The sequence below is a fragment of the Vanessa cardui genome, chromosome 2 (assembly GCF_905220365.1).
Source record: "Vanessa cardui chromosome 2, ilVanCard2.1, whole genome shotgun sequence".
Lineage (NCBI taxonomy): Eukaryota > Metazoa > Arthropoda > Insecta > Lepidoptera > Nymphalidae > Vanessa > Vanessa cardui.
The window spans coordinates 12,952,656-12,980,256 of record NC_061124.1 but is presented as its reverse complement, the minus strand read 5'-3'; the positions used below and the strand labels follow the sequence as shown (position 1 = coordinate 12,980,256).

Sequence of the window (27,601 nt, the reverse complement as noted above, 5' to 3'; positions counted from 1 at the left end):
CAATTATTAAAATAAAAAATATTTTATTTGGGCAGCACTTTACTAGCACTATTTGTAGTGTTACAAGCTGAAGATTGTGACCCCTTATTTTACGGAAACTTCAGTAAACATAATTGTTACTAAAGAACATTGTATGAACACTTTGTGAACAAAATAACCTATTAAAATAAAAAATAAAAACAAATCCTGATTAACTATACCTGAATAAACAATTTTGAATTTCTAACACGTTTTCATAAGGTGATACAATAAAAAGGGCCCTCGGCCCTGTTGACATTCATATTTTTTATGACCTTCGTGTTCTTATTGCTATAATACAGTAACTTTTATTTAATTTATGTTTGTTTATAGTTAAGGCTAGTGTTAATAATTCATCAGTAATTTTATAATTATGACATTAAATTAATTTGTCATTATTTTCACGTACCACATTTTATATATGAACCAAGAAAGTCAGATTCTATAAATATACAACACTTGGAACCCTATCTAAGCAATTTTTATTTTTTAAGCAACAACATTTTTAGGTGCCTTAGGTGGTTTCATTGTGAAATTTATTGTATTGTAGCATCTTCAGATTGTTTTGTAGTTCGTTTGACAGTTAATATGTTGTCAAAAGAGTAGTTGATACGGTGGTGTTTTTATACAAAGCAAATAATAAATGTTTTAAAATCAATTAATATAATGTATATTGATATAAAATAAAAAGTTAAATATCATATGAATTATGGAGACTACTCCGCTTTTGCCAAGGCCTAAAAAGAAATCAATATGGTCTAGGTAAGAATGGTTGTTTTGATTTTTTTTTCCAATAACACATCTTTGTTTATCAAAACATTTTAATTTTATAGATTCAACTTCTCGAGGTTTCGTAAACGTGAATTATGTTCGAGAGTAATATACTTAGGACAATTGCCTGATGAAGAATATCCTACCAACTATGTTTGTAATCAGGTGAGATTGACCTCGTTCGGTCGCGTGCTTAGAGAATAAAGAATTCATAGAGATATCGAGAGATCCATATTATGTTATTATGAATATTGTATGCATAAATTAAATTTATTGAGTTGTCTGTATTAACCTTTTGTTTGAACATTTTTTACTACAATTTGAAACTATAATAAATCATATAAGAACTTCTCCACACTTTTTGTATACATATTTGAATTATTTTATTCTATTTCAAAATAATATTCTTTAATTATTCAAAGAGTAATTGAAATAATCTTTTAGTTATTTGATTAAACATGACTCTCATCTAAATATGTTTCTTTTTATCTGAATTATTTAAAAAGTTATTGCATAAGTATTAAGAGAGTTGTGTGTGTCATATAAATGTTGTGTCTTTTATTTTAGAAATACAACATCATCACATTCCTTCCAATTGTTCTGTTTGAACAGTTCAGGTTTTTCTTGAACCTATATTTCTTGGTGATGGCCCTTAGCCAGTTCATTCCCAGTATTAGAATTGGATACTTGTATACTTATTGGGGACCTCTATGTTTTGTCCTCGCTGTCACACTCTTCAGAGAAGCTATTGATGACTTTAGAAGATACAGGTTAGTTTCAATTTTGCTAATGTAGATTGTTTGCCCGTAACAATTAGTGTTAAAACATCATTCATTATTTTGTTCTTTTTTACCTTATAAAAATAACAAAAGAGCTATGTAATGTAAAAACTAACTTTCGTATACAATTTTGAACTATAAAATTGAGTATTATAATATCACTTAATAATTTTAAAACATTTGACATACTGAGCATAATAAGAACATGTATATGTGAGTGTTCTAGTTGCTATAAACAACTGTCACATATATTAACATAAATAAGATCTACTGAAGAATAAAAATCAGTCACTATGAATACTGCACCAATCAGTTTTGAAATAATTACAGACGAGATAAGGAAGTAAACAGGCAGCGATATGAACGAATAGTATTAGACTCCGATATAAACGGATACCGTCCATTCATAACAGAACATGTTCCTGCATCGACACTGCGTGTGGGTGACATTGTAATGCTCCATAAAGGGCAAAGAGTACCCGCTGACATGATTTTACTTAGAACAAATGAGACTATGGGAACAGTTTTTATAAGAACTGATCAGCTTGACGGTGAAATAGATTGGAAATTGAGGTAAAGTATTTAGTGATAGTATTAGAATTTGTTTATTTTTAATAAGCAACTCTGTATGTAACATTACATACATTATGTTACATATACGTATGAAACATTTGTAACATTTAACAACAATAAAGGTAGTCATGATTTTAAATGTTTCTACATAAAAAAAGTTTAAATTCTATCTATTTATTGAAAAAACAAACATGAGAAAATGTTTTTATTATATGTAGTTGTAGCAGAGATTTTTGTCTTTTTTTTTGTAATTAGCGAAAGTACTCAATGGATTTAATTATTAAATGTTAAATTCATAGTAATTACTCAGTTTGTGAATGTTCTATGTAGTTTTAACTTTAAATCTATGACGCAAATTGCATTGAAATGTAAATAGATTTTAAACTTAATTGAGTCCAAATAGCAATGATTTTATCGAGCAGAGCATACATCTTTCGATGTTACGCGTCACAGATATGACTAAACAGGTTTTGTTTAAAACCAGATTGTTATCAGACTAACGAGAGTTCAGTTGAGTTTATTTCTAATCAACGCTAATTTATTCATTATAGCTTTTATCATATATTTCCGTATATTGAAATTTTAAAGTGTACCAACTGCTTCGCGCGGTTTCTCTTACGTTAAACATCCCTTTTGTATGTAGAGTGGCTTAAATCTTTCTCAATAAATTAAAATCTTTAAGTATTTATATGTCTACTAACTGTCGACCGCGGCTTCGCTTGCGTTTTAGGGGGTTGTTGTCATTTCTCTTACGTAACACAATTTCAATACTCCAATACGAAGAATACGTCTTGAGATATGATTTTGAGAAAATTGCCAATTTCGCTCTCTACTCTAACATTACGATAACATTATAACGATCGCATTGACATTTTTTTTCATGCAAGTGCTTACGTCTCCTTTGCCACAAATTAAGGTGAAATTTAAAAAAATATATTGAATTAGTCGCCCGCGGCTTCACTAGCGTTTTCGGGTGTTGGTTGTCACGTATTAGGAAATAAAGTAGTTTATATGCTTCCTGGGAGTTCAAGTTTGCTTTAAATTCGGTTTATTGGTTTGATAGTGAAAGAGCGACGGACAGAGTTAGTTTCACATTTATAATATTAGTATAGTATAGATAAAGACAGTCAAAGCTTGAAACGCTTTGAAGAAAAAATACGCACACTAATAAATTAGAATGAAGTTCGCGAATGTCAAGCGCCATGCACACTAAGATAACAATGTTGATCCGCTTGTTTGTTATAGTTCTTTTGTAGTGCAATACTCTATCTAGAAATATTAATTGTCTAAGAATAATATAGATAGTAGATGTTTCGATTAGCGGGTTCAAACAAACTCTTCAGATTAATGATATTTATATGTACCTATGTGTAATAATAAACTAAATTGCATAATTAATCGTAATTATTATAATATTACTCGATATATTTTAGTGATAAAGACAAATCTCAACCGAGCTCTCGAAATGTTATTACAATCAAATAATTCGCCATCAAACATTTCGAGATTACAGTATATTGAAAAATAATTCGTAAACATGTTCCGGTCAAACCTTTGACCGAGAATCTTATAATTAACGGAAATCTCCGCTGTGAAAGTTATTTCGGTGAAGCGGTCTGAAACTGTTTTTGTGTACAAAAAGTATCGTACAGAACGTTCTGTAATTACTATACAGTTGCGAATCAGACTATGATGCTAAACGCTAATAAAAAAAAATTTTAGTCAAATATTAGGGCATATTGCAAAATTGTTAATCTATAATTTTATATTCTAAGCTTTCACTTGCAAAAAGCCTTTACATTTCTTTTTACTTTTTTCGCGTTCTCCTAATCGTTGACACCGCCATTCCAACGGAAACCTTATCTCTTAGAAATTCAATATTCCGGAATAATATGCATGTAACATTGCTTGCTATTTAAATCGCATCATTTGAAACGTAATGCTAATTCTTAAATATTTAAATATATTCTGTATGTATCTTTACTCTATATGCACTTTGCTATTATATAATGTTGATAATATTGTTTGTTTGAATAATACGTTCAACAAAGCCGATATGATGCAGTGGTTAGAACACGTACAACTAAACCGATGATTGCTGGTTCGAGCTCAATTTCAAAGGCTTAAATTTTTTATAATTCATCTCGTGCTCGGTAGCGAATGAACACAGCGTGAGGTAATCTGCATGTATCTAATGTCAACGAAATTGTGACATATGGAGGATTCACCGCCAACCCGCAATGATGAGGCGTGGTGGAATATTCTCCTAACTTTCTCCTAAAAGGAAAAGTTCTTGGCCCCTAGTGGATAATTTACATGCTTCACGTATTGTTCAACAAAGTCTTCAGCTTATTCTTAATATCCACGAGGATGAGTTAAAAAAGCTTGTCTTACAGTCGCGTCAAATGATGTACAACATCTGATATACCCCACCTGAGATTGCTAATGGAATGAGGTCACACATCAAATATTTTTTGCTTTAGATAGCCTTACTAATGAGAATGAGACAGAAAAGCAAGTAAAAATCAATAAAGTTGATATTTGTTCATTGCAATATTAAATCTTATCGATGGATTTCCCACTTTTCAGGTTAAACAATGTGTACTTCCATTCGTTTTATCTGAATGAAACAAATCTATTTGTACACACATAGTCATAGTCTTGTAAATATGATCACAGTATATAATATAAAAGTATTTATATATCCATAAATACGAAGTAATGTGAATAAAAGCGAAGTTAGTTCACTTCAAATAATGAATACATGCCTTACATTGCATTTTTGGAACGAAATTCTTTTATCCACTTACATTAGTGAGAACTGGCTGAAATAATCACGTATGAAAAAGTGCGTCGTGCCCACTCAAGGCCACCTTTCTCCCTGTCTCTTTCTATTGTGTACGGTTTTAATTGTTTTTATTTAATATTGTCTTTTTTTTAATTCCGTTTTAATTATCTCACATATCTATCTATTAATGATTTTTGATAATTAATGAGTAAGTGTACTTGATGATGATAAAATTATCATTGCACATTTAAAATAAAACTAATTATAACGGATGAATCGCGTATATTAATTATTTTTAAACATCCCGACGTTTCGAGCACTTTGCAGTGTTCGTGGTCACGGGTAGACTAAGATGACATTTGTCTATTTGAAGAACAAAGGAAATATTATATTTAAAAATGTTTTCATTGACATTTAATGAATATCAAATGTATTTATTTTAATGTATGTCCTTTGTGCCTGTAGTTACACTGGCTCACTCACCCTTCAAACCGGAACACAACAATACTGAGTACTGTTATTTGGCGGTAGAATAACTGATAAATGGGTGGTACCTACCCATACGGGCTTGCACAAAGCCCTACCACCAAATACAGGCACAAAGGACATAACATCTTAGTTCCCAAGGTTGGTGTTGCTGGCACATTGACGATGTAAGGAGTAGTTAATATTGCTTACAGCGTCATTGTCTATGGGTGATGGTGACCCCTTACCATCAGGTGGCACATATGCTCGTCCGCCAACTTATACCAAAAAAAATGTATGTTATTTAATATATTTGGTTGAAGCAACTGCTTTCTATCCAAGTGTCAGAAGACATATCGCGATATACATATGTACTGTAATCAATGCTTGCTAAATAACAGCTGATTAAGAGTAAATATAAATAGGTATGTTTTCTATTGCTAACGGTGGTATCTATCCTTTGGAAATTAATGTATTTTGTTTATATAATTATTAGAAATAACTATGAGCCATACGATAAACTGACATTTATCACAGAGACCTGAAGTAAAACGGAAATTTAAAAAAAATTCCTTCTATTTTCAAGGATACCACTGCCGTCGACACAAAAACTTCCGACTGACGCTCATTTACTCGACATAAATGCCCAACTATTCGTCGAGAAGCCAGAGAAAGATATACATTCGTTTATCGGCACGTGCACACGTCTGGACGAAGAGGAGAGCGACTCCTTGGACATAGAGAACACGCTGTGGAGCGGCTGCGTCGTGGCCTCGGGACAAGCTACCGGACTTGTTATTTACACAGGTAATGTGTAGCCAGCTTAATACTTTCTCCCTAAAATTGGACTTGTAACTATAAATATTAAGACACAACTTAGATGTAGCATCGGCAAATTCAATAACCGATTACTGCGGATTCACTCAAGCAATAGAAATAGCCCCCTATCGAGCCATTCGACGCTATTCGTCGCTGTAGATTCTCGCTTCAGTTCAATCCGAGAAAACAACTGCATGTATATTGATGTATCGAAATGACGAATATTAGGTCATCTATACATAAAATAAAATTGGAGTGTCTTTTTGTAATATTAAAATAGCCCTTTTTTATTCAATGCATATGTATTTATACACGATACATATAGCAAATATAACATTATTAATAATTTTTGTCGGTCTGTCTGTCTGTTTGTTTGTTCCGGCTAATCTCTGGAACGGCTGGACTGATTTTGACGGGAATATCACTGACAGTAACTGATATACTTAATAGGGAATAAATTAGGCTACTATAATTTTTTTTTTTTTTTTGTTATATTCAAAGGCGTACAAGATCGCGGGCACAGTTAATATGAATATATATTACAAGTAATTACGTTTGTGTAAAAATCATATTCACATAACAAATAAATATTGATAATTTGGGATAGCGTACTTAATTCGATGTGATCTGTTTTACGAATTTTGCCGATGTTACCTCTAAGTCGTGTCGTACTATGCGTGTCAAACACGGATACATACATCATTGTTTCATTTTAAAAATTACACATACTTAGTCTTTTGTAGAAAAATTCCGTATAATGTATATTATGTATTGATTGTTTGTAAATACTTCGCATTACTCGCGGACAAAGAGTGATATCGACTACTACCAATTTAATCCGACACTATTCGATTAAGCGGATTATTTTATTAAAATCGTTCAGAGTTGCGATTGCGAAAAAATTTGATGATGATTTGATCTTTTATTTATATCGAGACAAACTGTTGTTTTTATCGATGTGATGTTACGAAAATGACGACACGCTTTTTCTAGAATAAAAAATAAAATGTGAACAAGATAACGTGTTAGTTTAGCCGAAATATATTTTTTGTGGCTTTTATTAGGAAATCAACATTTTGAAGTATTTTTTCAAACATAATAGAAAACCCTATAAAACAGCTTCATTGCTTTCGTTTTTAAACGATAGATTACGTATTAGGTATGCGTCCGATATATCGAAACTAATCTAAAATGGGATATCGTCGAAACATCAGATGTCATCGATTTGATGATGACGGGAAATCGCTTTTTACCGAATATAAAAAACTATGAATATCGTTTTGGTATGACAAAGCATCCAAAGTACGATTACATGAAACTCATTAAACATTCTCCATATCTCACTTTAATTTAACAGTAACCCATTTGTGAGAAAGAGACGAAGAGATTAAACCGATTTCGATATCACATTCGTTTCATCTCTGTCTCATATATCGTGCAACGTTAAATTAAACAAAGACCGATATTTAATCCAAATATCCGTAACACAACTGAAGTCACAAAAATCGGAGATCGTCCATTCCAGGCAAGCACCACTATATATATGTGCTCAATGCGTGTTTATAATTCATCTCGTGCTCGGCGGTGAAGGAAAACATCGCGAGGAAACCTGCGTGTGTCTAATTTCATCGAAATTCAGCCACATGTGCATTTGAACAGCAGTTTGGAATATGTCTCAAACCCTCTCCTTAATGGGAGAGGAGGCCTTAGCCCAGCCGTCGGAAATTTACAGGCTGTTACTTTATAATGTATTCTAACAAACCCTATGATGAATTAAATAAAAAAAAATAACACGAATGACTAACCTATACTTCACAGATCTTTATTTATAATTGAACACAATTACCATCACGACATAACTTTAATCAGTTTCAAGAATATTTCAATACATAGAGGGTTAATTAGTGTGTACGTATGTAAGAACAGTAAATACCACGACCGATGCAAACAGACACGACCCTAATCGACCGACAGTCAACCGAACAATAAACCCGTTACTAAGCGTTTTGCCGTATTTATGTGATTCCGCTCGGTCCTGTTTGAGAAGAGGGTAGTTCTTGTAAGAGTATATTGTAATCGTAGTTACACTTTGCAGGTAGCGAAACTCGTAGCGTTATGAACAACGCGACGCCTCGTTCAAAGGTCGGCCGGTTGGATCTTCAAATCAACGACTTCACGAAGGTGTTGTTCGTGGCGACGATGTTCATATCCCTGCTACTGATCGTGCTGAAGGGATTCGACGGCCCGTGGTACTGGTTCATGTTTAGATTCGTACTACTCTTCTCGTATATCATACCTATAAGGTGAGTTCTAGTTATTGATACATTTTATCGTATTGCAATGTTTTTTTTTTTTTATGTAAACGATTTTTTGTTACTATGTATGACAACATATTCAACTTCAATTAGTCGTCTTATACTGTTTTAATTTTTGAAATATCGATGCATGTTGATTTATTATATACGGATTATAAGATATGCAAGAAATTGTTCCAAAAGCTCGTAACCATAGCGCACAGGTTTAATTCTAAAAAAAAGTTGCAGGTTCGATTCTAATAATAACGGATTGTCTATAATTGTCCTCCCAACTTTTAGCATAATTAGGGTAAATAGTAAGTCATTATAATAATTTAACATTGCTACATTAAAAAAAGAACAACTTTACTTTCATTCAACTACCATTAAAATCATAATATAATATTTCAATATTACTAAAAACGTACTTCGGACTTTTAATTTGAAAATAAGTAGCTGTAGGTATAACATTTCATATAATCGTATTGTCTACAGCCTGAGAGTGAATTTAGACATGGGCAAGGCGTTCTATTCCTGGACCATCCAACGTGATAAGAATATCGAAGGCACTGTCATGCGTTCCACCACCATACCCGAGGAGCTCGGCCGGATACAGTATCTGCTGGCGGATAAAACAGGAACACTGACTAAGAACGAAATGGTCTTCCAGAAACTTCACCTCGGAAACGCCCTTTTCGATAAGAATAATTTTTATGAGGTAAATTGTTTGATTTTTTAAGAAGATAGATTTTTGAAAATGGAAGAATCTTTTGTAGATATTTCATGAAATAAAATTTTTGACTATCTCACATATCTATCTATTAATGATTTTTGATAATTAATGAGTAAGTGTACATGAGCATCCATGCTCAGGACGAGCACCAACTGAGCAGGAATGCCCAGGCTACCCTGCGAATTCTGGTGGGGGCAATTTTGCGCTCGCCACTATTCGGGGTAAGCGGAGCAGGCATCATAAGGCAACCTCTACCTTGCTCTTTCTAACCGATACCCAGATGTCTTCTACCGATACTACTTTTCTTTCGTACCGTTTTTCTTGGTGGTAGGGCTATGTGCAACCCCGTCTGGGTAGGTACCACCCACTCATCAACTATTCTACCGCTAAATAACAGTACTCAGTATTCTTGTGTTCCTGTCTGAGTTCCTGGGTGAGTGAGCCAGTGTAACCGCGGGTACAAGGGACATAACATCTTAGTTCCCAAGGTTGGTGGCACATTGACGATGTAAAGAATAGTTATATTTCTAACAGCGTCATTGTCTATGGGCGATGGTGACCACTTACCATCAGGTGGCCCATATGCTCGTCCGCCAAATTGGAACACTTGTACCACGAGCTAGGGTATGCGTTTACGTCAGAGATGACATCTGTTCTCGACGCCTCGTCCTGCCCTTCAGTCTTGAAGGGCAGGACCTATCGATTATCTGGTTGCGTGTAGATTGCGATGACCATCCTCGAATCTATACGTACCTTTCTGGGTCCCATAGCGGTAATGCCGAAACCGACCGACTGATTGAGCACGTCAAAATGGCTACAGATTCCGTGCTGCAGCAGATTCCATCCGCAGATATCATTATTCTGGGTGACTTTAATGCCCACCACGCTGAATGGCTCGGCTCATGTAGCATCGATCATGCCGGCAGATCTGTTCTGGACTTCGCTCTCGTATATGATCTGACACAACTGGTCAACTCGCCAACGCGAATACCGGATGTGGAGAATCATACACCTTCCCCGTTCTTCTGCTGACTTCGCATCCCCCTCTGGGCTCGTCGGACAACTGTCTCGTCCGGAGTACAGTGCCGGTTGTGCGGTACTCACGGCCTCGCTTTGTTAGGTGCCGCCGAGTGTGGCACTACAAGTCAGCAGACTGAGATGGGATGCGGTCTTTTTTTTGCATCTTACCCATGGGGGCAGATTTGTTTCTCGCCGGATGTGGTGCAGGGTATGGAACTATTTATTTCTTACTCTGCAATACCCATCGGTGTAAAGTCCCAGCCTTGGTTCGGTCGCTTGTGCAACACGGCATCACACCGAAAGTGGAAACGCTATCAAACCTGGGCTGGTATCTGCTTCTTGTGATGTAAATACCAGCGCATTCAAAAAGTAATACAATTCTACCTGTAGGTCCCTCAAAACGTGACGAAGACGGAGTACATTGGCAGAATTGGCGAGAGACTGGTGCGCCTCACTTCAGGAACACGTGCGTACTGGTTTCTCGCTTAGGCTGTCTTAGGGAATTTCTGTCAGCCTTCCTTTCCTCATCTCTGCACAGGGACGGTGAGTCATTGGCCCATACCGCGAAAGATAAAGCTGATCTTTTAGGCTCTCTCTTCGCGTCGAATTCGACTCTGGACAACCAAGGCGGAATCAGTTGAGAGCAAGGGGGAGGCATTAGCAGCCAGTTTGGACATAGCGAAGGCTTTTGATCACGTGTGGTACAAAGCGCTTCTTTCAAAGATACCCTACCTATGGGATTCCCTGGGAATAATGCAATTGGATAACCAGCTTTTTGGCAGATTGGAGCATCAAGGTCGTTGTCGACGATGCTTGCTCTGACTTAAAATTCGTCATTGCTGGTGCTCCACAAGGCTGCGTTCTATCACCCACTCTGTTTCTTCTTCATATCAATGATTTGTTGCAAATCAGTAACATTCATTGTTGTGCAGACGACAGTAACGTAGACACCTCATACACCGGCCGGGCTAATATTTCTCGGGAAAAAGTCGAAGAGAACCGGAACAAACTTGTGTCTGATATCGAGACTACATTAAACAAAGTCTCGGAATGGGGCCAACGAAACCTAGTCCACTTCAACCCCAATAAGACACAAGTTTGCGCGTTAACCGCTAACTAAAAAATCACCATTTATCGTATCTCCTCTATTTGATCATCGGAGTACTTGGCGTCGATGTTTCGAACCTCGTTCAGTTCCGCAATCAATTGGAAGGCAAAGCCAAATTGGCATCAAAAAAGTTAAAACTATACAAGGCACAAATTCGACCCCACATGGGATACTGCTCTCACCTGTGGGCGGGTGCTTCCCAGTACCAGCTCCTTCCATTTGACCGTATCCAACGCAGAGCGGTTCGAGTTATCGACGATCAAGCCCTTTCCGATCAGCTTGATCTGCTGAACCTTCGGACATCTCGTCAAAATTCTAAATTCCACCCTTACCACCTTTATGTCCGAAAATCCACAACAGCGCGATTTTTAACACATTTTCTACCTCGCACAACTACTCTGTGGAACCAACTTTCACCGGCGGTTATTCCGAACCAATACAATTTGGGAACCTTAAAAAAAGGGCGTGCTCCTTCCTTAAAGGTCGGCAACGCACCTGTAAGCCCCCCGGTGTTGCAGATATCCATGGGCGGTGGTGATCACTTTCCATCAGGTGAATCTCCTGCTCGTTTGCCCTCTATAACATAAAAAAAATATTGAAAGTGTTAAATGCTAATACAGGTGGAGGCGTTCCTCACGCAACACATAACCAACGACGCCCCCTCGCTGCCCACGTCGCCGCTGGGCAGCGGGCAGCCGCTGGCGCCGTCGCCGCGCCAGGTGTGGCAGGCGGTGCTGGCGCTGGCGCTGTGCCACAACGTCACGCCCGTGTACGACGCGGACGACCAGCGCGCTGACGAGGCGCAGTCCGGTAACTTCACTGTCAACCTATTCACCTGTTGTAGTTTATTCGTAATAAATAAATATGAGACAGCATCACATACATTACTCTGATCTCAATGTAAGTAGCTGAAGCACTTGTGTTGGAAATCAGAAGTAACGACGGTACCACAAACACCCAGACCCAAGACAACATAGAAAATTAATGGTAATCTACGTCGACTCGGTAGGAATCGAGCCCGGGACCTCAGAGTGGCGTACCCATGAAAACCCGTGTACACACCACTTGACCATGGAGGTCGTCAAAGGAACAGGACTCTTAAAACTGGTTCGCAAGCTCGAACTAGTCTTTATTTATACTTTTTTTTTTAATCGGTTGATTTATTTATAGACGTAGACGACCTTCGTTGTCGAGTAGTGTGTACACTGGTTTTCATGGGTATGCCACTCCGAGGTCCCAGGTTCGACTCCCGGCCGAATCGACTCGGACAAATTTCATTAGTTTTCTATGTTGTCTTAGATCTGAGTTTTTGTGGTGCCGTCGTTACTTCTCCGCTTCAGCGACTTGAATTGGGTTCAGAGTAATGTGTGTGGTTTTTTGTTATGGTATAGGTTGGCGGACGAGCCTATGGGCCACCTGATGGTAAGTGGTCACCATCACCCATAGACAATGACGCTGTAAAAAATATTAACTATTCCTTACATCGTCAATGCGCCACCAACCTTGGGAACTAAGATGTTATGTCCCTTGTATGCCTGTAGTTACCCAGACGGGCTTGCACAAAGCCCTACCACCAAGTAAAGATGTTGTCCAATATTTATATTTATTATTTATTTCTAGATATGGGCAGTTCCGTGATGTCGGAGAGTTGCGGTGGGGCAGTTCCGCAGCAACAGCTGTGCGACTACCAGGCGGCCAGTCCGGACGAAGTGGCGCTTGTCAAGTGGACTGATATGGTATTTGGCATATTCAAGTTTGTTACACATCCATTGTGATGGATTAGACTATAGGTTTTGTTGTCAGGATTGTTGTGTTATCTTCTATGATTAAATAATTAAATGGCTGATGTGTGCATTAAATTAGTTAAATATTCATAAAGATAAATATTTACGTAATTTGAATTTTTCTTTTTTTGAAACAGGCAAGCACCGCTGTTTCATGTGCTTACTTTGTCTTTATAATTCATCTCGTGCTCAGCGGTGAAGGAAAACATCGTGGGGAAACCTGTATGTGACGAATTTCATAGAAATTCTGCCACATGTGTATTCCACCAACCCGCATTGGAGCAGCGTGGTGGAATATGTTCCAAACCTTCTCCTCAAAGGGAGAGGAGGCCTTTAGTCCAGCTGTCAGAATTTACAGGCTGCTGTTGTTGACAATAGACGAAGCAAATTTTTGTCTTAAATATAACAACCAACACCCTAAAACGCGCGTGATGCTGCGGGCGACTACTAGTATAGTAATAGAATCAATGTCACATTAGTCGTTTTCTCTTTCTTAAAAGATGGGCGTGTCGCTGTACCGCCGCGACTTGCACAACATATCGCTGAAGCTCCGCGCCGCCAACGAGATCGTCTCCTACAACATTCTGCAGCTTTTCCCCTTCACCAGCGAGAGCAAGATGATGGGCATCATCGTTCAGGTACTTTAAATTTTAATTAAATACCAATACATTTTTTTATGAGATAGGTGGCAAACGAGCAGGATGCTCACCTGATGGAAAGTGACTACCACCGCCCATAGACATCTGCAACACCAGGGGGCTTGCAGGTGCGTTGCCTTTAAGAAAGGAGTAAGCTCTTTTCTTGAAGGTTCCCATGTCGTATCGGTTCGGAAAAACCGGCGAAAGCTGGTTCCACAAAGTGGTTGTGCGAGGCAGAAAATATAGTAGTATAGTAGCCAATTGAATTGAAGATACATTTTATTTTAAGCAATAAGCATTATAGAGCAAATATTAAGTAGTGTGGATTCCTACTCCTCCTATATACATATATCATAAATTAAATTTAAAGGAATCTATACCTAAACTAATATTATAAATGCGAAAGTAACTGTGTGTTACGTGATTAAATGAGATTGTGGGGGGCTCACGGCTTATGCGCGGGACAAAGCTGCAGATTTAGCTACTAAGGTAAATACGTTAAAAATACTTTAGTTTAGTTCAGTACTTAGTACGCTATCGCTTGTTTTATTTATTACAGGAAGAAAACTCTCAAGAAATAACCTATTACGTGAAAGGCGCTGACGTGGCACTGTCCAAGCTCCTGAACTCGTCCTGGCTGTCGGCGGAGTGTACGAAGCTGGCGGCCGAAGGTCTTCGCACGCTGGTCGTCGCCAAAAAGACTCTCACCAAGAACGAGTACTTGGAGTTCGAGGTAAATTATTATATTTAACACAGAAACTATGCGACTATCGTTACTACTTATTATTATTACATTTAAGAGTCGGATTTTCCATTCGTCATACCTATTTTTGAATACATGTATAATAACTAGATAGAAATCTCACATAAACAAATCAACAACTTCCATTTTCTGGTATTTCAACCTAGGATTTTTATACCCTTTAAAAGTTAAGTTGTACTTGATCACAAAAATAATAAATAAATATGAGACAACATCACATACATTACTCTGATCCCAATGTAAGTAGCTAAAGCACTTGTGTTATGGAAATCAGAAGTAACAACGGTACCACAAACACCCAAACCCAAGACAACATAGAAAACTAATGATAATCTACATCGACTTGGCCGGGAATCGAACCCGAGACCTCAGAGTGGCGTACCCATGAAAACCGGTGTACACACCACTCGACTATGGAGGTCGTCAACAAAAAACTTCACTTGGTGGTAGGGCTTTGTGCAAGCCCGTCTGGGTAGGTACCACCCACTCATCAGTTATTCTACCGCCAAATAGCAGTACTCAGTATTGTTGTGTTCCGGTCTGAAGGGTGAGTGAGCCAGTGTAACTACAGGCACAAGGGACATAACATCTTAGTTCCCAATGTTGGTGGCACATTGACGATGTAAGGAATAGTTAATATTTCTTACAGCGTCATTGTCTATGGGTGATGGTGACCACTTACCAACCTATAACATAAAAAAAAAAACTTTTGACCGATTATAAAATGTGCGTCGTCGTGCGGTGCGCAGAGCGAGTACAAGGAGGCGCGGCTGAGCGTGGCGGCGCGCGGCGAGCGCACGGCGGCGTGCGTGGCGCGGCTGCAGCGCGGCCTGGCGCTGCTGGCGCTCACGGGCGTCGAGGACCGCCTGGCCGAGCGCGTGCCGCACACGCTGGCGCAGCTGCGCGCCGCCGGCATCAAGGTCACTACTGCCACATAGTATACTCGTAGCGGTGACTTTGAAACTGTAATGGGCTATTTGACTGGTTTTTAAAATCCATTTTATATTATTTAATAGAGTTTAAGGAACCCAGTAAAAGTTGTTTTTTTTTTAATTCTAATACATACAACAACTACAGCCTGTAAATTCCCACTGCTGGGCTAAAGGCCTCCTCTCCCTTTGAGGAGAAGGTTTGGAACATATTCCACCACGCTGTTCCAATGCGGGTTGGTGGAATACACATGTGACAGAATTTCTATGAAATTTGTCACATGCAGGTTTCCTCACGATGTTTTCCTTCACCGCCGAGCACGAGATGAATTATAAAGACAAATTAAGCACATGAATCAGCGGTGCTTGACTGGGTTTGAACCCGCAATCATCGGATAAGATGCACGCGTTCTAACCACTAGGCCATCTCGACTCTCTCTCTGACTCGACTTCTAGTACATATTTGCCGAAAAATATCGTATTAAAAATTCCATATTTAAATAACGCGCGAAAACGCTACTTGGACAATATGGCGCTGCGATGGGGTCGGTGACGTCACTTTGCTGTATTTTAATCTGTTGTACATATAGTAGAAAAGCAAGGAGGATCAGGAGGATCATCTGGAGCATTTTGTGTCACGTGACAAACGTTTGAAAAAATGCATTTTTATTTAATGATTTTTAACCCCCGACGCAAAAAGAGGGGTGTTATAAGTTTGACGTGTCTGTCTGTCTGTCTGTGGCATCATAGCTCCCCAACGAATGAACCGATTTCAATTTCGTTTTTTTTTGTATTATAGGTGTTTTACGGGCGTGTGTTTTTAGACATGTTTGATGAAAATCGGTTTAGCCGTTTAAAAGTTATGGGGGTTTAAATTGGGGAAGAAAAACCGAATGTCCGCAAATATGCTCAAGTGGGGTATCAAATGAAAGGTTATGACTTGTACATAACAAAAACATTAGTAATTAAATAAAATTATTAGAAAAAAAATAATAATTATGAAACAAAAATATTAATTAGTAAGTAAAATAAAAAAGAACAAGATTGACCTTAAAATGTAATCTTAACTTATATGTTTTAAATAGACAAGAACCTACGTATTTACAACTTAACCAGAGATATTATAAGGCTGTTTACCTTTAAAAAGTATAAAATAAAAAATTAAATTAAAAATTTCAGAAACCTCCGCCACGAAAAACATAAGCTACCTTTAAAAAGTAAAAAATAATAAAAGAAAATTAATCCTAAAGTACCTATAGGTTTATTTATAAGTATATATACTTATTGTATAAGTATGTATTAATATTTTAAAAAAAAACTTCGCGTTGGGGGACCGAGCGCTATTGTACAAAATAATAATGAGTGTTAGATAAAAGATGATATAGGTAAACACACTAATTAATTAGGAGCGGTTCCCCAACGCGAAGTTTTTTTTTAAAATATTAATAAATATTTATACATATAGGTACTTTAGGATTAATTTTCTTTTATTATTTTTTACTTTTTAAAGGTAGCTTACGTTTTTTGTGGCGGGGGTTTCTGAAATTTTTAATTTAATTTTTTATTGAATAAATTAAGTATTATTTGCAAGTTTCATAATCTACACTGATTACAATAATTGCCAATTTATTTTTCGCCTTGTCAAATAGCCTATTAGCAATACTATTATACTAATTTGACTACACCTATATATGTATATCGATAATGTCGCGCGTGTCCCCCGGGGCGCAGATCTGGATGCTGACGGGCGACAAGCTGGAGACGGCGCTGTGCATCGCGCGCTCGCTGCAGCTGGGCGGCGGCGCGCGCTGGCTGGCGGCGCCCGAGTGCGCGTCGCGCCGCGCCGCCCACGCGCTGCTCAACTCGCTGGCCGCCGACGCCGACTGCACCGACCTCATCCTCGAGGGCGAGACGCTCGAGGTGATACTCTAAGCCAGGGGAGCCCGATAAAGACCTTATGAACAGAATGAACGAGCCAGTGTAACTACAGCCGGAGACATACCATATTAAACCCAAAGGTCTTTGGCACATTGTTGTTTTAAGGAGAGGCCCCATGAACTGAATCAATGAGCCAGTGTAACTACAGCCAGAGACATACCATATTAAACCCAAAGATTTTTGGCACATCAGTGTTTTAAGGAATGGTTAATGTTACTCAACAGTACCATAATCAATCTGGTTTATTTCTTCATCTGCCAACCTATACCATAAAAAAATTAAGAATATAATTTATCATCTTTAACTATATACTGACGATTTTCAATTTGGAGGCACACCTACATGGCATATTTATCACATAGGTGTGTCTGCGGTCGTACGAGGAGGAATTCGTGGAGCTGCTGTGCAAGTGCTCGGGGGTGGTGGTGGCGCGCTGCTCGCCCACGCAGAAGGCTCGCGTGGCGCGGCTGTTGCGCGCCAGAGGGCTCGTCGTCGCCGCCGTGGGGGACGGTGGGAACGACGTCGCCATGATACAGGAAGCGGATATGGGTGAGTGGGTGAAGGATGTACGGAGCACAGGACGGGCATCGGTTAAAAAATTGTTAGCGTCTTCTCGAGCTTTAAGTCCTTTAAATGTGCAAAACTTCGTAGCAGAGTTTTTATCCAAACTTGTCAAGAATTAAAATTAATGGAATTGCATGGCAGTCGATTCGTGCATAATATAATTTTCTCTAAAAATTTGAAAGAGATCGTTACCGAATGACTGTCATTCGCACCATCACAACTCGGAAGTGATCGTGCACGCGTGCAGTAAGTAAGTAGGTGTTCGTCAATACTGGTGTGACGGGTGCGCGTGCGCAGGCGTGGGCATCGCGGGCGCGGAGGGGCGCGCGGCGTCGCTGGCGGGCGACGTGAGCGTGCGCGCGTTCGCGAGCCTGGCGCGCCTGCTGCTGCTGCACGGGCGCCGCTCGCTCATGCGCTCCGCCGCGCTCTGCCTCTTCATCGTGCACCGCGGCCTCATCGTCTCCACCATGCAGGTCGGAGAAAAAAGTTATTACTGTTTGAAATCGATAATACTGCCCTCAATATCGAATCTGGAGGAATATTGAACTCTTATCAATACTGTAGTTGATTAATCCCTTTGAAACTATCTAGTTGTTTATTTATCATTATTAATATCCCTATTTCTTATTAATTCTCAAACTCCGACACCATATTTTTTCTATTTCACATATTAGAAACTAGAAATAGATACCGTATTTGTAGTAGTATATTTTGAATTATCTTAGTATTCTTGTAATTTCGATACATACTCTCAATCCCTAAGTTCTTTACTAGTCAAGAAGATTAATGATGAATGATGAATGAATGATTTTTTAAGAGATATTTTATGTAAATAAATTATAACTTGTTAATAAAAATCCACTGTTTAGTCAAGATATACCCACGTAGTAGTAAGTTGAAATTGTTGTATATCTTTTTTTCTTTTTCTAGGCTGTGTTCTCCGTAGTATTTTACTTTTCGTCAGTATCACTCTACCCTGGATTCCTTATGGTCGGTTATGGAACTCTTTTCACTATGCTGCCAGTGTTTTCATTAGTAAGTCACCATCACATTATAATTTGTTATACTGACCGTACTTGGTACTTTAACCATAGACTATGAACTTTTGACAGCTTATCGACTCAATATAATAGATCGACAACGTATTGAGCGAGATCGAATATTTCAATGATAAAATGCGATTTTAAACATATAAGCGCCTGTAAGGTCATACAATTAAAACATATTATATATGCAAACTTTCTAGTAAACGATAAAAAGAAAAGAAAAGATAAAAAAACATCTTCATAGTTTTGTCATTGACGTTCACAGTCACTTTCTATGAATTTAATACTTTTTATTTTGACCGTTTGATAAAGTTTCGTACCTTAAATTAGTTAAACTACAGCCTGTACTGTTAGTTTTTTAGAGAAGTATTTGCAAAGCCTATTCCAATCAAAGAAGGCGTAAATATAAACAAAACTTAAATAAGTTAGCTGTATTATATTTTGTTCTACGTACAGATCTTGATTATAATTTATATCTCCAAAGTTCTGTTAATATTGCCGGTATACAAAACGCTAATTTTTGCGAATCTATTATACATAGACAAATTCGGGAATTCGACCAATGATATCGCTTCAATTAATTATCAAAAATGTTTATTGGCCTTTACATTTCTTGTTGTTGGAATAGACTACATGTAATGGGCATAATCGTGGAAGAAAGTTATCCTTTTATGAAGGCAATATTTGCACATGAAAGCACTTACGACTAGTTTTAAATTGACTTCATATAAAACCTCAATGGTGCAATGTCTGATAAATTGCACCATTGAGGTTCTATATCAATAGTAATAGTATTCTCTCTTTAATACATTTAAATAATACATTAATATGTTTTCAAAGGTGTTGGATAAGGATATATCAAGTACAACAGCACTGAGGTACCCACAACTATACAAACAGTTGACGAAAGGGCGACAACTGTCGTACAAAACGTTTTACATATGGATCGGAATATCTATTTATCAAGGTAAACATTTGAATAATTATACTTATTTTCTTAACCCCTTACGATTGACACAAAACATGCCTGATGGATAAAATTCATCCATGGAATACCCAACTTACTTACGAGAGGTGAGATGGCCCAGTGGTTAGAACACGTGCATCTTATCCGATGATTGCGAGTTCAAACCCAGGCAAGCACCACTATATATATATGTGCTTAATTTGTGTAAAAAGGAGAGGGTTTAGAACATATTCCACCACGCTGTTCCAATGCGGGTTGGTGGAATGCACATGTGGCAGAATTTCGATGAAATTAGACACATGCTGGTTTACTCGCAATGTTTTTCTTCACCAATGAGCACGAGATGAATTATAAACGCAAATTAAGCACATGAATATTCCATGTTGTTTACTTGGGTTTGAACCCGTAATCATGATTTATGATGTAACGGCTTCTAACCACTGGGTCATCTAGGCTCAGTCAGCATTTCTCATTAAATAACATCCGTAGGTGGTGTCATAATGTACGGAGCGCTGGTCCTATTTGAAGAGCAGCTGATCCACATCGTAGAGATCAGCTACACGGCGCTGATCCTGACGGAGCTGATAATGGTGGCGCTCACCGTGGACACCTGGCACCGGCTCATGATCCTCGCGGAACTCATCAGTCTGCTCATGTACACCGCCACGTTACTCATCTTTACCACCTACTTTGGTATGTATAGTGTTCATAAATTAGTGAAAGTATAGTTGTATATATACTCTTAAGTAATCAAGAGACTATTCTAGACTAGAGAATCAAATTAAATAATAACACAATTTATAAATAAAAAGCTTTCCAAAAAGTGTTCACCGTGTTATTCGTCGACTTTGAGAGTTAGTGCCTCCCTTTTGGACTTTGGGTCGGGTACGGGCTTTGAGATGTACCTCCTTGCCCGGGTTTATCCAATAGCTAACCGCGTCATTGAATTTTGGCCCAATGGGTCCGACTTTAATTGACCCTATGGTGTGTCCTTACGTCTTTCGTCGCCTTTATTAACAACATTGTAACCACTTTTTTGATGATCAACAACAACAACAACAGCCTGTAAATTCCTACTGCTGGTCTAAAGGCCTCCTCTCCCTTTGAGGAGAAGGTTTGGAACATATTCGACCACGCTGTTCCAATGCGGGTTGGTGGAATACACATGTGGCAGAATTTCTAAGAAATTTGTCACATGCAGGTTTCCTCACGATGTTTTCCTTCACCGCTGAGCACGAGATGAATTATAAAGACAAATTAAGCACATGAATCAGCGGTGCTTGCCTGGGTTTGACCCGCAATCATCGGTTAAGATGCGCGCGTTCTAACCACTGGGCCATCTCGACTCTTATTGATGACCAAAATCTAGTTAAATCTAGTTTTTAATCGTGCTGTCCCGTTAAACAGACGCAGACTTCATAAGGCACTGGGACTTTTGGTGGAAGGTGACAACGATCACACTCGTGTCTTGCTTGCCGCTCTACATCGTGAAGCACATGCACCGCAAGTGGAGCAACCGCCAGTACAAAGACATACAGAAATAACGTAACTACTATTATTATATTAGTCATTTACAGGTAACATTTTGAACAAATTAGTCTTACATTTCTGTCCTTTGTATTGTATGTATGTAGGGTGGTACTACACTGGATGATCGACTATTGATAATTGTTGAAACAAACCACATTGATCCGATCGAGGTATCTGTTGATTAGCTAAACTTACTATAACTAATTCCAATCAAAGTAGGAATAAAGATAAACAATCCTTAGATGTACGTATTTCATGCGATTAGCTAATAGCGCCAGCTATATTGTGCACTACTAAGAAGTAATAGGCTATTTGACAATGCGAAAAATACATTGTGAATTATTGTAATCAGTGTATATTACGAGTTTAAAAATGGTTATCTACTAAAGAAAGCTGAAAAATAATACTTAATTTATTAAGTATAAATATATTAATTAATTAAGTAAATATAATATATTAATTTATTAAGTATAATTGGCCGGGCTTATGATGTAGTCACTTTCTTGTAAACTTTGCTTTACTACCATATGTACCACAGATTAAAATACAAGAAAGTGACGTCACCGACTCCATTGCCGCGCCATATTGTCCAAGTAGCGTTTGCGGGCGATTTTAAATATGGAATTTTTAATATGATATTTTTCGGAAAATATGTACTACAAATAAAACACACAACTTTTACTGGGTTCCTTAACTTCTACTAAATAATATAAAATGGATTTTAAAAACCAGTCAAATAGCCTATCATTAATATGTACTTATCTACTTATATCACATTAATTTTACTTCCAAAATTCCGATAACAGTTTCGTCGAAGTTCATAACGCCATTACTTCCATAGTGAATATCATTAATTAGTCAAGCTCTTAACCAATGAAATCGCTTCAATTTGCTGTCAAATGTTGTTTATTTGGATTTTCTCCTGTTATGGTTGGAATAGAGTATAGATAAGTATAGCAATCAGTGTGATAGCACCCTAATAGTTTTAATATATATCCCCTTTCTTATTCTTTAGTATTAATCAAATAGTATTGGGTGTAGATTTCGTTTAATTTTCTAATTTAATTTCCACCGTATTCTCTGTAAGTATTATGTTCAAAATGTAACGAGGAAATATAATTCTGATTATTAATATTACTACCCATTTGTGATATAGGAAAATTATTTAATGTGTTCAAAATTATATTCACAAATTATAAGCGACAAATGTTAAAATATTCAGTGCCTTTTATTGTCAGTATTTTAAAGTTATATATTGATAAAATAACATCTTTTAAATAAATCGACTGCCCGATTTCAAAACACATGAAAGTCAGGCAGACAGTTTTTTTGTCAGAATGTATTTTCTTTTGTCGTTGTTTTTCTAGGTTTCTTTGCACTCCATGGTGTTTCACGAACGGTTATTTGCTCTTTTATATTTTTAATGTAAATACAAGTCAATAGCTGGACAGCAAAAATATATTTTATATGCTTTTATAATTCTTATTAGTACTAATGACTGGGTACCCAAGCGGAGTAAGCAGCGGGTCATATGGCGCTCCCCGTCACACTAATGCCTTATGTAACGACAAAGAAAGAGACAGCGTTAAGGAATGAATACATCATTAAAATTAAATTTGCTATCGTTCAAATAAATTAAAAAATATATTAAAAATGGTTCAAATTAGTTCTTGTAACTGTTTTATAATTATTCTGAAATTAAAAATAATCTCTTCTTAATTATACTTCATACATACCAATATACATAATAAGTAATTGATCTGAGGTGTAATGCAATTAATAGCTACACACGCATTGAGCGTTAAACAAAGAAGCAGTTATTTAAACTGTGGGCCAGCAGTCATTAATTCTTTTTCAGGAAAGTTTACATAATATTATGTGAACTTTTCTGTGCATAAACAACTAATCAAATGACCAAACGATGAAACATATTTAATGTATCATTTTTACTTTATAATAAAATTGAAATGATTATAATTGTTGGGATAAGAATCTACTATATTCGGCATTCTGAATGTTTAAATCGGAATATACATTCTATGAAAAGGGTAGTTAAGGCAGCGTTCAGATGTCTTGTGTTAAAATTTTATTGACAATAAATAGTTCAATCTTCTTTAGTATAAATTATCTGTTCATCAGGAATCTTTTAGTTTTGTATCAAATATGTTTTACTTATGTGTCAGTTTTGCGATATCGTTTGATCTTATAACGTAAATTTAAATTTATTTTTGTTATAAATTTAGATATTAAATGAAATATTACTGTGATTGCAATATTCGATATATAGTTTTAAGGACAATTTATTCCATAGCATATAAATATAAGTAATTAATGACAGTTATCAAGGTACAAAGTGTGTTATTTGTGATATGTATATTTATTTGATAGTTTATAAATGCGTTGGAGATTTTTTTTTTGTTTAAAGTATTTATTCATTGTCAATTTATCGACGTTTTTATTTTACGTTACTCTCGTGACGATTGTGTATGACACAGTACCTAATAAAATATTAATAATAACGTATTCGTTTTTTTAATCCTGCGTTTGTCATAAAGACGGTACCACACTCATCAGAATATGTTGTAACGAATGTGATCTTTGGTAAATTATGTTTTAAAATATTTCGTAATGAAATAAAACCAGCAAATATAATAATAATAATAAATATGAGACATCACATAATTACTCTGATCCCAATATAAGTAGCAAAAGCATTTGTGTTATGGAAAATCAGAAGTAACGACTGCACCACAAACACCCAAACCCAAAACAATATAGGGAACTAATGATAATCTACATCGACTCGGTCGTAAATCGAACCCGGGACCTCGGAGTGGCAACCCATGAATACCGGTGTATTCACTCGACCACGGAGGTCGTCGATATAATTCTAAATGATAAGCAAATCTGATTCATATTTATAGATTAAAATATTGGTTTCATTCAACTTTTTTTACCAATTGATGGTACCTTAAATCTATGTTAAGACCAGATATGTAGATATGTATTGTGTATGTCAATGGTCGGGTTGTATATAAGAAAAATTTGAAATGCTAAAAATCAAAACATGTAACAGAACCGGCTACATTCCGAACCGGTGGTAGCTTTACTCAATTCTGTAAAATGACGATTCAAAGTGCTTATAAAGCCAACTTGTATATCATTTTAGATTTTAGAAAAGAAGTCTAAGTCCTCCCCTGGCTGAAACTATCTCCAGACCAAATTTCATCGATATCGATTTAGCGATTTTAACGCAGAGAGGTTACACAGAGTTAATTCCGCATTTATAATAATAGTATACAAAGTACAGATGTATCGCTATAAACACATGCACAAACAAATTACAGCACGAGTATGTCTCCATACACTGAAATAACATATCAAATATTTCTGAAAGTTCAAACGAAATAGTGTTCGGGTGGCAGACGAGGCTATTATATACTTTGATTCTATAAAACTCCAGGATAAACTCACACGCTCATGCATATCATCAATTTCCAAGTGTCTTTTTAAAAAATAAACTTATTTTTCTATTGTTTTGTTAAGGTTCCTTAAATTACACTTAATTTTGTATCGGTAACAAAACACAATACGATATACTTTTATTTATTATTTATTTATCTATAAATATAAGTACAACTAACGAATAATAATTACCTTAACAATTTCAAATAAGCCTTACATAAAAAGAATATACCTTAGACAATACATAGTAATTCTATAAAATTAAATTCCCTAAAAATCATGTATAGCTTTTACGAAGAATTGAAATGGATCTATATTTTACCGTTGTGATGGTGGCGTCGTGTAAGAATTTATATCAAGTTCTGTACCAGAGGTAGACTTCGCGCGTAGAGAATGTTTTGAGACCACGCGTCGCGCCCACGCCAAGTCACGAGAGCTTTTGGATTTACGAAATCTGGACTTCGTACTGGCCGAAGTAACAGATTGTGTTGAAGTGGAGCTACACGAACCAGTCCAAGAATCCGTCGCGTGTACACCTAGGCATGTTTGTTCTGAATTTGTTACCGTACTAGTTGAATACATCGGTACACGAGTTCTTATCTTGGTAAGTGTCTTTTCGATTTTCATTTGAGTAATCGGCGTTTCAATCTTTGGTGGACTCTTTGGTCTCTCCAAATGTTCTTTATCTGTTGCGTTGTCAATGATTCTACCGCCAACACTACCAACTATAGCTGAATCTTCACTCGTACCTTCATTATCACTCATTATTACCGCCATAAGCTTTTCGGTGTTTTCATGCATATCATATACTTTTTGTTTCTTTAAAGATCCTAGAGATGAAGACTTTGTTTTAGATGACGTCACTTTTGGCCGTCTTTTTTCAGTAAAATAAACTGCGCTTTGGTGAGAAGGCAACATGGCTGGTATATTAGACTCTACCTTTGCATAGGCTACGTCCTTACTCGTCGAAGGAGGATGTACACCTCTACAGGGACAACCATCATTGTTACCTGTTATATAACTGTAACATACCTGTAGAATACAAATAGCTAATCCTATCATCACTATAACCGCAATGTACATATGTGGTGTCCAATCGGTGTTAATATATACATACGATTCCTTAAGCGTTTTCCAGGGATGCCATTTTATTGTCCCAGGATCTTGGATATCGAAAAGGTTTCGTCGATGTAATCCTTTTCCATAATTTTGAACTGCTGCTGCTATTCGTAAAATTCCCCCGTAAGCAGCGTACAGTTTTTCATCGGTAAGCCGAGGCGCAACATCTCTTTTCATCCAATGCCAAAGGTCATTGTTAAAACTAACGAAATCGGAATGACGGCACGAATCTGGAGAATTATGTAATATGCACTTTGAGACGGCTGTGTAATATTTTAGTAGTACATTCTCTGAGAGTGGTGATACTAAACTAAACAAGCCATTAGATTTCCATGGCAGAGCAATTGCAGATGGTTTGAAATGATCGTCCGTCATGGGCGCTGGTATATGAATACAGGAGTTTGAATCACGTTTTGTCACTAACCGGGCACAGGGATCAAATAAATAAGTTGGACCAATTCGAACCTTCTCAACTGTAAAATTTGTCCATGGTGGAATACTGTCAGATTTTTTCCAACCTATACCTTGCGTATTTAACAATATTTTTATGTCATCAAAGAAATCGTGCAATTCTTTTACATTTCTGTATGAGGCATACCCAGCATAGTAAGCAAATCTAGCAGTTGGGAGAATTTCACTCCTCATATGTGCTCCTATGGCGTCCGCTAGAACTTCTTTAAGAATGTCGACGGTATCCTTATCTGAATTATTATCAACTATTTTAAAGGTATTTCGAAAATACTTTAAAGATTCTGTAATATAATTATCGTTAACAATATCTGGTGTAACAGGTGGTGGCATAACTTCTTCAATTATTTTTCTAACACGTAATTTAGCTAAGTCGTCTTCGCTCCAACAGTTAGCTTGAGCAAGTCGTTTGTAAAACAAAGTACTACCAACTCGAGAACATTTTGCTATTTGTATAATTAGGAAAACATACATAAAAAATAACATTGCATTTTAAATTTTTAGTTGTTTTTTTAACTGTTTAAAAAAGTATCATTAGAATTATGTAAATTATCAACGTCATTTAGTAATATCAGTTGGAAAAGATAAACTAAGAAAATGTAAGAATAATCGTTATGACACCTCTTTTGTATATTGTATTTTTTTCAGTACAAATACTAACTACTTTTTATGTGTTTATATTATATTATTATCGCAAGTTTTCCGTGAACATATAAAATCCATTTGTTTTCGACATTTATTTGGATATTAAATTAAAAAAATCACAAAGTACCGTAGAAAACTATAGTGATTCGGTTAAATTAAACTTTTAATTTGTTAATCTTTTCTCTAAAGGTTTCTATAATGAATCGATGAAAGTCCTCTATAAATAAGCTTTTTATTCAGATGAAGTATCTATTTGTGTTAAATAATTAATAACTTTGAATTTTATAAACTAACTTTAGCAAAGTATTTAAAGTAGAAGTAATAATTAGAATTAAGAAGTATGATAATGTACTTATGGCCTATTTTATAGTATGTAA

At 36.7% G+C, this 27,601-nt stretch overlaps 2 protein-coding genes across 2 annotated transcripts; one reads left to right on the top strand and one right to left on the bottom strand.

The window, feature by feature from the left end:
• The first annotated feature begins 539 nt into the window (after window positions 1-539).
• On the top strand, window positions 540-21,881 carry LOC124539514 (probable phospholipid-transporting ATPase IIB). Its single transcript, XM_047116878.1, has 19 exons — window positions 540-780; window positions 852-954; window positions 1,357-1,559; window positions 1,899-2,141; window positions 5,981-6,201; window positions 8,309-8,516; window positions 9,003-9,225; window positions 11,989-12,178; window positions 12,989-13,104; window positions 13,653-13,790; window positions 14,350-14,523; window positions 15,303-15,473; window positions 17,214-17,402; window positions 17,783-17,969; window positions 18,282-18,457; window positions 18,915-19,019; window positions 19,871-19,997; window positions 20,487-20,690; window positions 21,405-21,881. The coding sequence occupies exons 1-19, from the start codon at window positions 728-730 to the stop codon at window positions 21,539-21,541; spliced, it is 3,168 nt and encodes a 1,055-aa protein (XP_046972834.1). The 5' UTR covers window positions 540-727; the 3' UTR covers window positions 21,542-21,881.
• Window positions 21,882-25,208: 3,327 nt separating this feature from the next.
• LOC124539947 lies at window positions 25,209-27,177 on the bottom strand. Its single transcript, XM_047117312.1, has one exon. It carries the CDS (start codon window positions 27,063-27,065, stop codon window positions 25,311-25,313), a length of 1,755 nt encoding a protein of 584 aa, XP_046973268.1. The 5' UTR covers window positions 27,066-27,177; the 3' UTR covers window positions 25,209-25,310.
• Window positions 27,178-27,601: the final 424 nt, after the last annotated feature.